This window comes from Pinus tabuliformis, chromosome 9 (genome assembly GCF_031772625.1).
Source record: "Pinus tabuliformis cultivar Carrire ecotype Pingquan chromosome 9, CPIR1, whole genome shotgun sequence".
In the NCBI taxonomy this organism is placed as follows: domain Eukaryota; kingdom Viridiplantae; phylum Streptophyta; class Pinopsida; order Pinales; family Pinaceae; genus Pinus; species Pinus tabuliformis.
Window position 1 is genome coordinate 1,412,212,109 of NC_142307.1, and position 16,350 is coordinate 1,412,228,458.

Genomic DNA, 16,350 nt, shown 5'->3' on the forward strand with positions numbered 1-16,350 from the left:
ATTTTTATTCCCCTCCATCTGAATTGTTAAGAGACTCTGTATCTTGGTGAAAGTAAACTAGTTTCAGTTTTCAGTTATTCATCTAAGAAGTTGCAGAGTTTTATGGAAATTTAATATTAATATCCCACACAGAATGAATAAATGGTGGTACATTTTATTATGTTTCAGTTTTCAGTTATTCATCTAAGTAGTTGCAGAGTTTCATGGAAATTTAATATTAATATCCCATACAGAATGAAAAAATGGTGGTACACTTTATTATTTATTTTAGTGAAAGCTGAAGGTACTTATAGGTGAAAAGATGGTCATAGTTGAGTCTGTTCCAAGCAGCAAAAAATATAATCAAAGCATCATGCAATGAAATCATCAACATATCAGGAACAAATAGTAACTTTAGCATCCTTGTCATAAATGAAACCTATCAAAATAATATTTGCCCTTTGGAAGAGTCTTGCCACACCTGTGAAGTTTTGGAGGTTGCATACTATGCCCTACACTAATGTACATGAGCAGTAAGCAAAAAGAAATATGAAATCCATACTCAATGCTTCATCCAACTTGGGTCTCCTAATTTCAATGCTTTGGTATCCATACATATTAATAAAGAATTAAATCAACCAAACAACTTCTAACTGAGATTGCTGGGTGAAAGATCTATTAATGAACTTACAGGCAGGTCTGGTATTGTACGACTGATCGCACTACATGCTGCAGCGGTTGCTCCTGTCTTTATAGCATTCATGGAAACATCAATGAGGAAGAAAAATACAGCAGGCATTGGATCCCTGACCTGGAATGACAGAAAAGTGTAGGTTCAGAAGCAATAAAACCTGTTTTGCAAGGACAATTCCATTGTTTCTTTGATACATCACCATTTGCATTGCAAACACATTTCTAACAAAAAAAAACTGAATATATTAGAATTTAAAATGCATGCATGTCCTTATTGTGAAGCAAGGAACTACTTTGAAGCTTTGTCAAATGAATATACAGTGTACACAAGCAACACATAAGATACTTGAAACATGTATTAGAAGTAAATACATTTGAAATCTTCCATGATGCCTAGCTAATGGAACGAAACTCAGAACTCCCTTTATTTTCTGTGTTGAGATTACACTTCGGCAAATAAATGAAATAATGAATCAAGAATATTACTAGAACAGCAAAGCTCCATAACGGTATCTGAGAACAGTTCGAAAAAGAAATTCTGAGTAAGTAATCTGTTTTCAAGAAACTTAAATCTAATTGGAGAAATAAAAATAATATAATAAAGTTTCCCAGCTACATCTACTCCCTACTTCTTGACTGCCCAGGCCAGCATGTAAATTATCTTAAAAAAACTTTAGTTTGGTTGTAACTGATCATCCAAAACCTTTCCTGTAACAGACCAAATTATCTTTTTCGGTAGCTAACTTTAGTTAAGAAACAATAAATATCCATAATTACAACCCAAATCTAAACTAAGTCACTGGGATAGAAATATGCACTGCGGGAAAAAATCGGGATTAGATCCCAAAAATCTGATTTTTTTGGCTGGCCAATTAAATCAGCCGATTTTTTCACTCCCAAAAAAATTGGGATTAAATTGTAGAAGTCCTGATTTAATCGGCAGTCGACCAAAAAGTCGCCGAGACTTCCCATGCTACGGATAAGAGGTGGAAAAGTGGAAAAAAACCCATCATTTTTCGCTGTTTTTGCTCCCATTCGTCCCTGTGGAGAGAGGAGCTGTTTGACATTGCCCAAGAGGAAGAGATTTGCTGGTTTTGGGTTGGGGATTTGGAGATTTGTCCACTGCTCAACGTGAGAAATTCAAAGTGCCGATTTGCTGCTGCCAGGTATGTATTTTAATTTCTCTCTTAGTCTTTGTTACACAAATGGCTTCTTAAATCTTTCTATAATTCTATTAGTTTGTTTTTATCTTAATTTTGCTTAGAATTTTGAATCAAAACATTCTTTAGAATATCGATTGAAGCAAAACTTCAACTTTCAAGAATCAAATGACAAAAATTCAAACTCTTGTTTAGTGAATCTGAGTGTGTTCAAGTGAGTGAGAAGAGGCATTTAAAATTTAAAATCAACAATTACATTTGTGTTTGCTTCTTATGTGATGGGCAATTTTTAATTTTTTCAATTTTTTTTGTGCCCAGGTTCAAAGTTCCAAACAAAATGCCAAGGCTTTTGGACCCTATGTGGGAATATGGTGAACTTGATACTATACCCGAATCTGGGGGGTCAATAGAATGTATTTGACTTGCAAGTTGTGTGGCAAGCATATGTCAAGGGGTATCAACAGACTAAAATTCCATTTGGGGCAAATTCCAAGGCAAAATGTAGACCTTTGCCCAGATCCATCTCTAGAAATCATCTGGCAGGCCATTAACTCGTTGATGGATAAAAAGGAGAGCAAAGACACCAGGGCAGCACTAAAAATCCAACTTGTAGGGGGCTCAAGAGTGGGGGTATGTGAGAGTGGTTCTTTAGCATCACCTTCCACACCCGCATGCCCCAACTCCTCAGCTTTCTCAACTTTTTTTGTTCCTAGAACCACACCTGGTGCCCAACCTGGCATCAAATTGGCACTTGAAAAAAAAGGAAAAGGCAGAAGTTGACAAGTTGGTCATTAAGTGTGTTCTATGGAGTGATGTTCCTTTCAATATTGCCAAGACAAACCCATTTCACCAACCTATGTTTGATGTTGGTGTTGTCGTTGGCCCGGGTACAAAGTCCCTATCTTTGCAGAATTTAGAGGGCCTCTTCTTCAAGATGAAAAGATTGATTGCACTTCTAGATTGGAGGAGTTTAGGGCATCATGAGAACACATTGGATGCACACTCATGTCAGATGGTTGCACTGACCAGAAGGGTAGGACCCTTCTTAACTTCTTGGTTAGTTGTCCCAAGGGGACAATGTTTATGAAATCTGTTGATGCATCTACACAAATTAAAGATGCATGTTTATTATGTGAGTTGTTGGACGTCTTCATTCAGGAAGTAGGCCCATGAAATCTTGTCCAAGTCATAACATACAACATTGCAAATTATGTTGTAGCTGGCAAGTTACTTATTGAGAGGTATCCTAACTTGTTTTGGACACCTTGTGTTGCTCATTGTATTAACTTGATGTTGGAAGATATAGGTAAGATTCCTCGTGAGGGATATTGTTGAATCATCCAAGAACATAACAAAATTTATATATAATCATGCATCTGTGCTTAGCTTGATGAGAAGATTCACCAACAACAAAGAGTTGGTGCGTCCTTCCATTACATGATTTTCCACTAGTCTCTATTGAATTCTATGTTGGATGTGAAGAGCATGTTTCTTTCACAGAATTGGTGCGTGTTATCTATTAGCTGCAAACAAGAGGGAAAGGGCATATGCAAACTAGTTTCATATGATCAGAGCTCTTGGGCAAGAGTAGAGGAGGTGTGTGCCATTTCCGATCCTTTGGTAAGGGTTCCTCGATTGGTTGATGGAGACAAGCCCACAATGGGCTACTTGTATGAGGCCATGGATAGGGCCAAAGAATCCATTCATGCTTATTATGAAGATAAGGGAGAAGAGGGGTTAGAGAAACAACAAGTCATATGGGGAGTGATTGATGATCGTTGGAACAATACCCACCATCGCTCCATTCATGCTACAGGTATCTACCTCAACCCCGCATTTGCTTACTCTTGTGGTTTCGGATTTGATGTCGAGGTGATGGATGTATTCTTCACTTGTGTTGAGAGGATGGTGGCATCTAAGCAAGAACGTGAAGATATTTCTAAAGAAATGGAGGTATATAGGATGGCACGTGGCACATTTGGTTTTAACATGGCTATTAAGAATAGGACAACCAAAATGTCAGGTAAGCTTCAGTTTGTTTCAAACTTTCAAGTTTAGAATTTCAACATTTTAACTTTTTTTTATGTTTCTCATTTCTCTTTTAACTTGTGGATGCTTGGTGGACAAGCTATGGTAGCAGAGTAACCCATCTCCAAAAGCTTGCCATTCGAGTGCTCATCCGAACATGCAATTCCTCTAGGTGTGAGCGCAACGTATTTGACAAAATACACAGCAAAAAGCACAAGAAGTAAAAAAATTCAAATTAAATTTTTGAATTCATTTTACTATTTTTAATCTATGACCCTAATACAGATTGGAGTCCCAACGCCTCGATGACATGGTCTACGTCTACTACAATCTTCGATTGTGGGTGAGACAACTTCAGAAAACTCCTGATGTGGAAGCCATCTCATTAAACAATAATGATACCATTGTTGCATGGAGGGTCGAGACTGAGAGGTCGACCATGGACTCGATCCCCAATTGGTTAGATGTGGATCCAGAGGCACTAGCGGCAGAGGAGGTAGTAGTTGCAAGGGAGGGAGGGCTAGAGGTAGAGGAGGAGGAGCAGCCTCAAGGTCAAAAGGTAGAGTAGGAGGAGGATGAGGAGGAGGAGATGACACCATCTAGGATGGGCAGCAGCAGCATAGGACAGAGGCCACCTCTTTTATTGGCTTCTAGAGAACGACTAAGTCCATTTGTATCCCCAGGAGTTGGGCCTTCTTCCTCTAGAGGAAAAGGCAAATCCATTCCCTATTCCCGTAAAAGGGGTAGAGGATCTCAATCACTAATTACTTTATGACATGTAGATGACTCGTGATATACATTTATTATTATTTTTGTTGATATTTTGACTCTTGAGAGTTGAGACTAAGACAGGACTCAAGATTCTTTACATGTTTATCTGGAAATGCATTTATTTGATGTTGGGGATACTTTAGATGCTAAAAAAAAAATTAAAAAATGAATATTTTTGTATTTTTTTAAGTTTGCCAACTTTTTGCAGACTTTTTCAAAAATCTCTTGACCTTAACGAGTTTTTCAATTTTTTGACCCTTGTCAATTTAATCCTGATTTCGACTTTTTCCACATTGGAAATATGGATACACATCGGAAACAGCAATGATAAGTTAGTTTATCAGGAAATTTTCAGATATCAGATATCTGGACATGTCATATAAAAAAAATGTACTGCATATGAGACACACACATGCACAACAACAAGAACAAAATCAGAGTTCATGGATAAGCAGAGATAGTTGTCAACACAATAATACAAGACTTGCTAAAAGGCATCCTTATGCATAAGCCTTTATGCAGTTTTATGTCGTTTTGAGTACTGTAACATGTATGATTATTTTTAAAGAATGGTCAAGTAAATAGACAATAAGGCTTGCCTAATAACTTCTCATAGCCACAATAAATGCTTTCCGAGCCACAGTAAATGCTTTCCAAGCAACAAAAAGCAGAAATATTGTTATAGGTTTCTTCAAACATGATGCCATTAATTCACTGGATATACATGCTAAAATTTGGGGCACAAAAAGTGTCAATTGGGTCTAGCTTGGTCATTGAGAGGAATGATTGTTATCCTCCCCACCTAAGTTCAAGTCACACAAGTGACATGTTGAGCTCTTAATGAATATGTTGTTGTAACAGACTTGAACCTTGAGTTTACAAAACCTCATGTTTCTGTAGAATCCAAATTAGCCCAGGTATCATCCTCAGAATGAGGAGAAGTGCCCAGCGGGTTTCCCTTTGATATATATTTCTCAGGAAGAAATATATTTGTGGCACAAAGGGAGCTCTAGTCGATGGCTTGCTCAGTGGTTGCATGGCACCGAACAAACCTTGTAACATATATTCAATACTCTAATTGTTGAAATTCGGATTCTTCATATCGGGTTCTCCAATCGTTGAAATTGTCATGAACATTCACTTATTTAATTTCTTTTGTGTTCTTTTCTTTCTTTCTTTTCAATTTTCTAGGGGATGGGGAGATTCAACATGAAAACATGCCTCGAAAGTATATAGAATACATGCCATAGAGATCCATGCAGTATCACTTTGGAGGCAAAGATCCATGTAAGATCAAAGACATATCCAATAAGGATCTATGTCTGACACATATCAAGGCATATCTAGGAAAGAGGGGGTAGGATCGGATAATATAGAATCTACACCAACTAAACATCAATGGTTTCCAAGCAATTACGAATTTCATAGCCATATAAAGCTTCCCATCCCTTATAACACAAATTCTCTTTTTAGCAGCCAGATCAATTGCTCCCCTTCAAGGAAAAAACAAAGCATATTCACCAAACAAGGACAATTACTTAAAGTGAAAATGCCCAAGATAGAAGCATACACACTCAGCCAATTGTGTCTAGCACAGGTGATTGAAAGGACAAATAGTTATCCTCCCTACCCCGGTTCAAATCTCACTTGAGACATGTTTTCCCTTCCTGTGCCAATTGGGGTTGGCAATTTAACAACAAGCTTATTCTAACTTAAAGGCTTGAAAGTGGGACGAGATGTTGCTTGTAAAAAATAGAAATAAAAACTCCCTCATACTCCCAGAATATTTTCATAATATCCAACCGTAAAACTACCCTATACATTTCAAACAAAACTTAATTGATTTGCTTGCAAGAAGGGAATATAATATAGCACACTCAGTTGAATTCGAAACAAACTTTTAACAAATTATTGGTGGAAGCATATTCAAGATAATCCAAGGAATATGCCCACGATATCAAGATCTCCTCAGCTTGATGACCAAGAATAAGGGGGTTGAATGGGCCTTCAGCTCATTTTTAGAGTCCACAAGCACCATAGTGGAATTCAACTATATATCTTGAGGTCAGCTCACTGTTAGAGTCCTCAAGCACCATGATGGGATTCAACTATACGATTTTGAGGGGGCATAGGAAAGAAACCCTGGGGCTTGAATAGATCTATGCTTGCTCAAATGAAGCTAGAGGTAATCTAAAGGGTGGGAGGCACCCTGCTCTAGATCCATCTAGAGTTGGTCCATCTATCACTATGAGTATGTGTGTTCTAATGCCTAGTCCAGCACCTCCAAACTAACCTTGAGAATATCAATCAATCTCTCGAGGGAAAGGATTGAATGGAGCTCAAGGTCTCACCGCTCTATAATATGAAGTACTCTAGCGCTCTACCTGTCTCTTGTTTCCCCAATCAAATGGTGCAACATGAAAGGATAAGGTTATCCTCATAGGAGTCCATGGAAGGGTGACCTATCCAAGAATTAAGATATGTGGCTGAAAATCTCTCTGATGTAGAGGACTTGGCATCTCTAATTGCTATATTGGATGAAACTAGAGAGGGAGCCCCTCGAGTCCCTATAGAGGTTGTGGTAGCAACCTTTGATCTTGTAGTAGAAGGGGCACCTAAAGATGAGGTACAACTCTATCTTTGGCTTCTACATGTGGCACATCCGGAAAATATCGTCTAATCAAGAAATATGGTGTTCATTCTCTAACCGAAGTCTATGAGTGCTAACCCGAACCAAGCCCAGAGGGATCTCAAGTGAATGCATCCAATGCCTACACGTCTATGGGGAACAAATGGTGATGCCACCCTACAACTCTAAGAAGTGCCAAAAATATTAAACTGTGCTACAATTAAGGAAACTGAAAGAAACAATGGGGCAGTCCAAGTGGAATAGGCGGGTAGCCACCAATATCCACCTAGATCAATCCTCCCCCCTTTGGAAGCAATGGTCCCCATTGCGTTGAGTGCCTCCATGAGCTGGGAAACTTTTGTTGAACTTGATCCCTGGTGAGTCACCTACCCTGGTGCAAGAGTTAGCTAGCTTTGACAACTCGATATAGTTGGATCCTCTGTTTGTGAGTGTTCTTGATCTGTGTGTCCATGATCCGATCAGTGGTGGCCTCTTCAATGCAATTTGGGTTGAATTTTGTTGGTGTCAATTGCTCAGTAATGTCTAATGTGTCCAACAATGGTGGAGAGTACGGTCAAAGGCAGTCCACATTGAATACGGGGTGCAAGCCAAGGAATGGAGGGATACTAAGCTCGAAAGCGTTATCTCCCACAGCCTTGGTGATGGTGTAAGGCCCGTATCGGAGTGGTCGAAGTTTACGACAGGATTCAGTGAGCCGCTCTTTTTGAAGATGTAACCAAACTTTGTCACCAACCTAAAACTTATGGGGCACCTGATGTTGATCATGTCGTTTGTAATTGACATTGACTTTCTCCAAGATGTCGTGTACTTGTTGGCGGATGTGCTTAATGCGCTCAATAAATCTGGTGGCTTTATCAACTTCAAACTGAACATGGGCGGATTCTTCTTGTGTAATTGCAAAAGGAAGTGCAACATCAAGGGGACATAATGGTTGAAATCCCGGGGCCACTTCAAAGGGGTTGTGGTCAATCAAGCTATGGAGAGATTTGTTGTAGTTGTGTTGTACATAGGGAAGACTCCCATCCCATGTTCACGAATGCTTAGAGTTGTACATCTGTAGTATGTGCACAATCATCCTGTTGACGACCTATGTCTGCCCATCAGTCTTGGGGTGGACTACAGTTGACTTGGTGAGCTTGGTGTCCAACAATGACCTAAGTCTCAACCAAAATGCGCTTAGGAACCAGCTATCCCGATCTAATATAATGGTCAGCGAGATCCCAAAATGTACCCACACCCATTCAAAGAAGAGTCTGGCAGTGGCCTCTGCTATGATACTCTTCTTGCAGGCAACCAATATGGCCATCTTAAAAAATTTATCGACGACCACAAATACACAATCGTTGCCATGCTTGGTAGAAGGAAGGTCAAACATATAGTCCATGGAGATGGATTCCTAGGGTCGGCTAGGAGTAGGAAGAGGAGTATACAAGACTTGCTTCTTAATAGTTGGCTTGGCAATGGCACAGGCAATGCAAGATCTGATGTATTTTCAGACAACCTGTCAAAGATTTGGCCAATAGAAATACTTTTGTAGTATGGCCACAGTTTTCTCCATACCAAAGTGTCTTGCGACCCGACTGTAGTGCGCCTCCCAAATCAGCGTGGCACGCTCGCTTGAAGGAACACAAAGGTGGCCCAAGGAGCATATTAATACATCCTGGAGGTGGAAATCTAGAACTTGCTTGCCATCCACTAGCATCTAGTATGTGGTAGCAAACTCTGGGTCATTTTTATATAGTTGCGTCCATCCAGAGGTCTCGTGGCCACAAGAGTTGAGAACAATGGTCAATGTTGCAACTGGTGGCAACTGAGGCAATCTGCAACATGATTGGTGTTGCCCTTCTTGTATTTGATATTCAAATGGAATGGTCGCAGATATGTGGACAACTTCTGATGGCGATCGTTCTACACCTCCGCTTGGGTCTGTATAAATTGCAGGGGTTATTGATCTGTGTGGATGATCGTCTCCTTCCCCAAAATGTAATGTTTCCATTGTCGGCAAGCTTGCACGTTGGATTACATTTCCTTATCGTTGGTGGGGCATTTTTTGAATGGTGTTGAAAAGTGTCTCATTGTGATAGGCCACCAGATGCCCTTACTGGGTGAGAACTACACTAATAGTATAGTTAAAGGCGCCTGTCTCAATTTCAAATGGTTGTTGCAAGTTTGGCAATGTGAGTACTGGTGCAGAGCAGAGGCAGTGCTTCAGCTCAACAAATGCCTTCTGCTGGGACTCAGACCAGAAAAACTTTGCTTTCGCTCTACCCTTGGTAACTTGACTCAAAGGCAAAGTGATATGAGAGAATCCCAACACGAACCTCCACTAAAAATTGGTAAGTTGCAAAGCTCTGTTAGAGTGGTCGTGGTTGGCCAATCCCAAATGACTTGGACTTTAGCCGGATCCACATGCACACCTTGCTCATCAATGATGTAGCCTAAATATTGGACCTGACCCGGCTTGTGCTGCTGCAGGGTTTGAAGGACCTGCCGAATGTGTTGCAAGTGCTCTTCCCAACTCTTGCTGAAGATGCGGATGTCGTCCAGATAAACAACCACGAACAAGTACAATCGAGCTCCCACAGAGTGAGGAACTTGGTCAAATGTGCCCTTTTTGCAGCAACTCTTGGATCTGCTGCTTTATCTCTTCATTTTCCATAATGGAACGGCGGTATATCAGCCCATTTGGCAGAGGTGCTCCAAGAGTCAAGTCGATTGAATGTTTGACCTGACAGTGCAAGGGTACCCTTGTGGGTGAGGAGAAAATGTCCATGTATTCATCCACGACCTTATTCACCTGCTTCAGATGCGTGGAGGAACCCTTCCGAGGGGCCATGGATGTGGCCACGTTCTTCCCCTTACTTTGAGAGCAAATAAAAAACAAACAAATTGCCCGGTTTGAGAGATAATCATATTGCACTGATTACCAAAGATCAAAGAGATGGCAGTAAGTGTGGCTACCTCCAATATTTTGTACAACTTACTACCCATAGAAATAATAACAGTGTGAGGCCTCGACTCATACACAACATGATGCTTCCACAAGTATCGTTGGCCTAACAATACATCACAAACTTCAAGAGGAGCAACGTCATAAAGTATGTCATTCATGAAGGGTTTGATGTTGTAGGGAAGACAACACTATTGGCTAACATGAAGATCTCGTCCTTGGTGGAGCCACCTGATGGTGTATGGCTGCGGGTGTGGTGTGGTCAGTCGGCCCAGCTGCTTAATTACCTCTGTTGAGATGAGGTTATTTTGGCTCCCGCTGTCGACAATGAACTGCGATGAGACCCCTTCACCCACATCTGTGAGTGGAAGAGACACTCCCCTTCTTCTGGATCATCGGGCTCAATCTTTTGGATCTTGGTGGTGGCAACGGTGGAGATGGGCTCCACATCAATAATCTACATCCCTTTGTCATTCCCCTTGTCGAGTTTTGACTCAAAGTCGGAACATGCATCTAACTTTGAAACCTTCAACTCGGCCACCAATGAATGCTTGGCTCGACACTCACTTATGTTGAGAGTGGGGCTCTTATGGAACTCACACCACTTTCCTGTGTCCTTTGTCTTCGTGGTCTTGTTCTTTGCTTGTTGTTTCGGCAGGTTGTACTGGGTCACCCTGCCTTGGCTTTGTCCTTTGTTCTACGATTTGGGGGCACCTTTCCGTTGCTTCAGATTAGCAGATCCAAAGTCCCGCTTCTTCTGTTTAAATTTCTACTTGATCTTGAAAGCGTATCGATAAGCGATGCCAATCGAGGAGATGCCTAGGAACTCCATCTCTACCTAGATGTATTTGTGTAAACAGTTGCGGTACTTGAGTACCAGATGCCGCCCAGAATCCTTAATACCCAAATTTGTGCAAAGGGTATGAGAAATATTGTGAACTTCGGCACATCTTGGTCCCTTCCCTAACGTGGAGTGGTCCACTTTATGTACTTATCTTCATAACTCCTGACAAGGTAATATTGTTCCTTGATGGCGTCTCAAAAAGAATTCCAAGTGGGTGCAGCTGAAAACAGCAAGGGTTCCCTCTCGTCCCTTTGCTCACAATAGGTTTTCCACTAGTCCTTGACGTGGGGTGCGGATTTGAGGAGTGCAAAAGTAATCTTCTCCCTATTTGAAAAATCATAAACCGAAAAATATCCTTCCAACAGATTTAACCATATATCTACACCATTTGCATCTATCTGGCCTTCAAATATGGGAATGTCAAAGTTGACTTGTACATTAAAGGGAGTGGCGCCTCCAGGGTGGTTGCTGGATGAGGTGTGTCGCCTGTGGGTATCCACCGAATGATCTAGGCAAAGTTGTCCAACATCGTGTTCCTTTGTCGCTCGAGGGCTTCTTCGAACAATATTTTGAAGGATCTCCTACTCCCTCATCTTTCTTTTCTTCCACCATGGGAGGTCATCAAGGTCGACGAGGTCGATCTTGCAAAGGTTCAACCAATTCAAGCCCTAACTCTTTATACCCCAACCTCATTAGGGACATTTTCTGAAAAGCAAAGGAGCAGACCGCTCTGATACCACTGATCCAAATTCATGATGGAGCGAAATGAAATAGAGATTAAATAGAAACACAGAGATACAACGAAATAGAACTTTCATTCATTAATAACAAAGTATTGAAAATTGTTTACATGCATAATGTAAATAAACTAGCTCAGGCGATGGTAGCTTATCTCTTAGAAGAGATGTGGCGGCTACATGCCTTCTGAATTGTGTTACAATGAGGCTTGAAGGGCTATTTATTATTGAGAAACAATGGAAAACCCTAAACATTCAGAAACCTAACCCTAGGGGGATGACGCGCCAAAAGTCAATGGGCCCCGTTGGGGTAAATTGGTACATCAACTTCCTGGGGTTGTAACTTTGGCATACAATATTTGTTTGACGCGATACCTCGTTAGAAATATATATCCAAGGACTACAACTTTTGACTGCAACGCCCTACCGTAGGCTACGGTTTGCCTGTTTTCCAAAAAAACATTGTTTAGGGTCTCAAAATGGCTCTGGAAGTTTGGGACCCCAAAAAACTACCAAAAATAGTAAACTCATCAAAAATTAAGGAAACTGAAAGAAACAATGGTGGGGATCCAAGTGGAATAGGCGGGTGCCCACCAATATCCACTTGGATCAAGCTGACTTAGTGCTTGGGGATGGACTTTGTCTAGAGTTTTGGGTCTTGATTTTCTCATTTAATCAAATTCTATAAAAAGAGAAGAAGTTCTTTTGGGTTTTCCCCTTGGAGGGGTTTTGCCCTGGTTTGGAGCCTAATTCTTGTGTCTATTGTCTCTATTGTTTTTGCTCTTGATAATTGGTTGATAAAAAGAATTTAACAAAGAACAGAAGAATATAACATAAGTTCACAAGCTTTTATCAAGGATAAGGAGAAAAAGTTTAAATAGCTGCCCTACTACATTCTCCAACACCAAATTCCTCATGAGCAAGCTCTAATCTTCTTTTTAATGTCATGGGATATCAAAATACCATGGGTAATTACCATGGGACATCTGAATACCAAGGGTATTTTTTCCCATTTTTAATTATTAGTAAGGTTTTGTCCCTTAATTAAAAGTCACTTAATAATCACTTTTTAATTTAAATACTCAATATCACCTTAGAGATGTCATTAAATAATTAAACTAATTGTCCCATGTCTTCTCTTCTCAAAGAGGGGCATTACACTATTTGATGCATGAAGATCATAACCTTCGTTTCACCTAGGTCAATTATCAATTATCAAAGATCACAAAAGTTAGCCAATGTATCAACTTGTCGGTATAAGCACTCAAGAGCTAAGACCAACAAGATCAAGACATTAGCAAAGAGGAGTATGGAAATCAACAAGTGATGTAGAAGGCACCCATCTCACTCTTGGATGCACTCATAGAGGAAAAACTCTAGGTCATCAATATAGATCCCAAAGAGAATCGAAGAAACCCTACTTTACTCCAATGGTACTCTAGAATAATGCCCTCCCAATACCGTGTGGAACACTTTCTAGAAGTCTAGAAAGCAATAGTAGAATTCCAAAGAGCACTGGTAGACCTCTTGGATGATGACTTTAAGTGCGAAGATGTGATTAATCGTCTTGTACTTTGAGCAAAAGTTGAACTATCTAGCTCATTTGAATGCCAATGATGCAAGATTATGGCATAAAGCTTAGACAATGTATCTACAACCATTTTAGATTGGTGGTTGCTCAAATTAGAGCTGCAACCTGAATTGTGGATCAAGTAAATGATGTGTCTAATCCAGGAGTGGGGGAAATCAGAACATATCACATTGTTAAATAAATCAACAATGTATGAGTAAAGAGATCAAATGCCATCTTTATGGAATTCAACCTTGAGGTCATGCCCACATGTTGCTCTATTGGTGCTCATAGCTCTAGCTACTCTCTTAATGTCACTCTCTGAAAAAAGGTGACAAGAAGCAAGGAGAGTCTATACTTGTTGGATGTTGTTAACGAAAATCATAAATGGAGGTCGTGTGAGAGAACATGGACTATGGTCTAGGTCTAGGGGGGTCATTTGTTGTTTGGGAAAAAGGGTATGTCAAAAGGTTTTTATGTATCAACAAAGAGACGCACAAAGTTCACATCTCCTCAAGAATAGCAACACTTGCTTCTTAGAGTAGAGTGGACATTCGTAAGGTTTGTGATGACTACTGCCTCAAAATCTAGCAAGTTGTGTGAGGGGAAAACTCACAAGGCAAAAACTAAACCAAGGGACAATAATGACGTGTGGCCCATTATCACCATAGCCATTACCTCCTGCTCTTTTGTGGACTTTCACCAATGGGAAGGCTTCCATTTAGTAGGTCACCTATGAGAGATATGCTAAGTTCAAGGGATAAGGTGACAAGGTAAGCTTATAGAGGACTACTCTTCCTAAGAACAAGGCTCAATAAACAAGATAAGGCAATTTACATCCCCTCCAATGTAGCCTAATTAGGTCACAAATGATCAAGGGCTTGATGAATAGCAAGCCTAACGGAGCAACCTAGAATCACAAAGCCAAGAAAAGGCTTCCAAACAATGACTATTAGAAACCAATGGAACAATAAGCCTTCAACAAGCCCTAAGTTGAAGCCCAGGGCAAAGTAGGGCTTCTTTAGGGCAAGATCTACGAAGGGCAAAAGAATTTAGCCTTTAAGTGGATGAATTAGCTACTAAAGGGGGATGATTTGAGGCAACCAATGCTCTTTGTAATGTTGAATCCTTCCACAAGCCAAAGACTTCAACCCTAGTCCAATTTGTGCCCTAGCCCTTGCTAGCAACTTATCCTTGAGGGGCTGAAAATCAATTAGAGAGAGAAAATCATATTTGAGGTGACTTTTGAAAGTGATCAAAAAAATGACAAGGCTAGTGCCTAGTCCTTGGGATGATGGAGTCTAAGGGACCGTAAAATATGCTAAATCTTGGCAAGGAGTAAGGGAATGATGAAACCCTAGTTCTCAAAACCCTAACTATTACTTTTATGAGGGAGAAAAATCAATTGGGAGAGCTAGTTTAAACTTTAAAGGTTCATCAATGGAATTCCCATTCACATTCTACTTCTGAGTAATGCATGCAATGCTATCATCTAGTTTCCATTTATTGACTTTCGATAATAACTAGCACAATCGAAACCCTTGATAATTAACCATTCCATACATTAGACACAATAATAAAAATTTATAAAATCCAAGGCACACTTACAAGATAGAATGCATGTACAAGCCTTTATCACTCCAAAGCTATGTTGCACGAAACTTATAAGATCCCAGTGTTTCGGGTTGTACCTGTACCCGAAACTTCGAAACTCGGCCAGAACTCGACCGAAACTCAATCATCATGTAATCATCTATGAGAGTTCATATAGACTTGGTTTTCCTTCTAAACTGTCATATACGGGTCTTGTTCCCTCTTTACTTGCAAGATAATATGTTATTCACTTATTTATAACTTTATATATATGACGTTTTAGTCGAAGTTTTGGTTAACGTTCCATTTTTGGGAGGTGACGTTTCTAAACGTACCTGTTTCGAAAACTCCGAGTTGGACCCTTCTTCGTCCAATTCAGGTAGACTGGTCTGAATTCTGCAATTGTTCCCAATCACTTTCTTGAGGCATGAGACATGGAAAACTGGATGGATTTTTGCAGTAGGTGGCAAGGCCAACTTGTAGGCCACTTCTCCAATGTACTGAAGTACTTGATATGGTCCGTACAATTTGGGAGAGAGTTTCTGACACCCCTTGTCTTTGAGTGATGTTTGCTTATATGGTTGGAGCCGTAAAAAGACCTGATCCCCTTCTTGAAATTGGCGCTCTGAATGATGCTGGTCTACCTGTTGCTTCATGCGGTTCTGAGCTTGATGAAGATTCTCTCGAAGATGGCCGAGCATGGTTACGCAGTGTTGTAGGAGTTGATCGACTGCTTGTACTTTTGAGCATCCCTTGAGATACGAAGTAGGTGAAGGCGGGAGTTGACCATATACTGCTTCATAGGGAGTCATTTTGGTGGTGGCATGATAGTTGGTGTTATACCACCATTCAGCCAGAGGTAGCCACTGTACCCAAAGGTGTTGCTTTTCTGAAGTGAAACACCTAAGGTAGGTTTCTAGACATTTGTTGACGGCTTCGGTTTGACCATCTGTTTGCGGATGATAGGAAGTACTGAGCTTTAGTTGAGTGCCTTGTATTCTGAAGAGTTCCTGCCAAAAATTACTGGTGAAGATCGGGTCGCGGTCGGACACAATAGAAGTGGGCATGCCATGCAATTTGAAGATCTGATCCATGAAAGATTGAGCAACCAAAGTTGGTGTAAATGGGTGGGGTAGGGCGCAGAAATGAGCATACTTCGACAGTTGGTCCACAACCACCATGATGACTGACTTGTTCCCTGACTTTGGAAGACCTGTAATGAAATCCATAGAAACCTCCATCCAAATTGATGCCGGAATGGGCAATGGTTGTAATGTGCCTGGTGTGTTGACGGTTTCCCCTTTGTGGCGTTGACAGACATCGCATTTTGCTACGAAAGTAAGGATGTCCTTTTTCATGCCTGTCCAAAAAAATG

The 16,350-nt window shown here is 40.6% G+C and overlaps 1 protein-coding gene across 2 annotated transcripts in view; it reads right to left on the minus strand.

Moving 5' to 3' along the window:
• Positions 1-16,350, minus strand: part of LOC149153837 (protein transport protein SEC24 C-like) — a 179,061-nt gene that overhangs the window by 103,531 nt on the left and 59,180 nt on the right. For both annotated transcript variants that reach the window (XM_089438519.1, XM_089438520.1), the window contains exon 9: positions 671-790. In XM_089438519.1, coding sequence (XP_089294645.1) covers positions 671-790 — 120 coding nt within the window. The remainder of the gene's footprint in view (positions 1-670; positions 791-16,350) is intronic.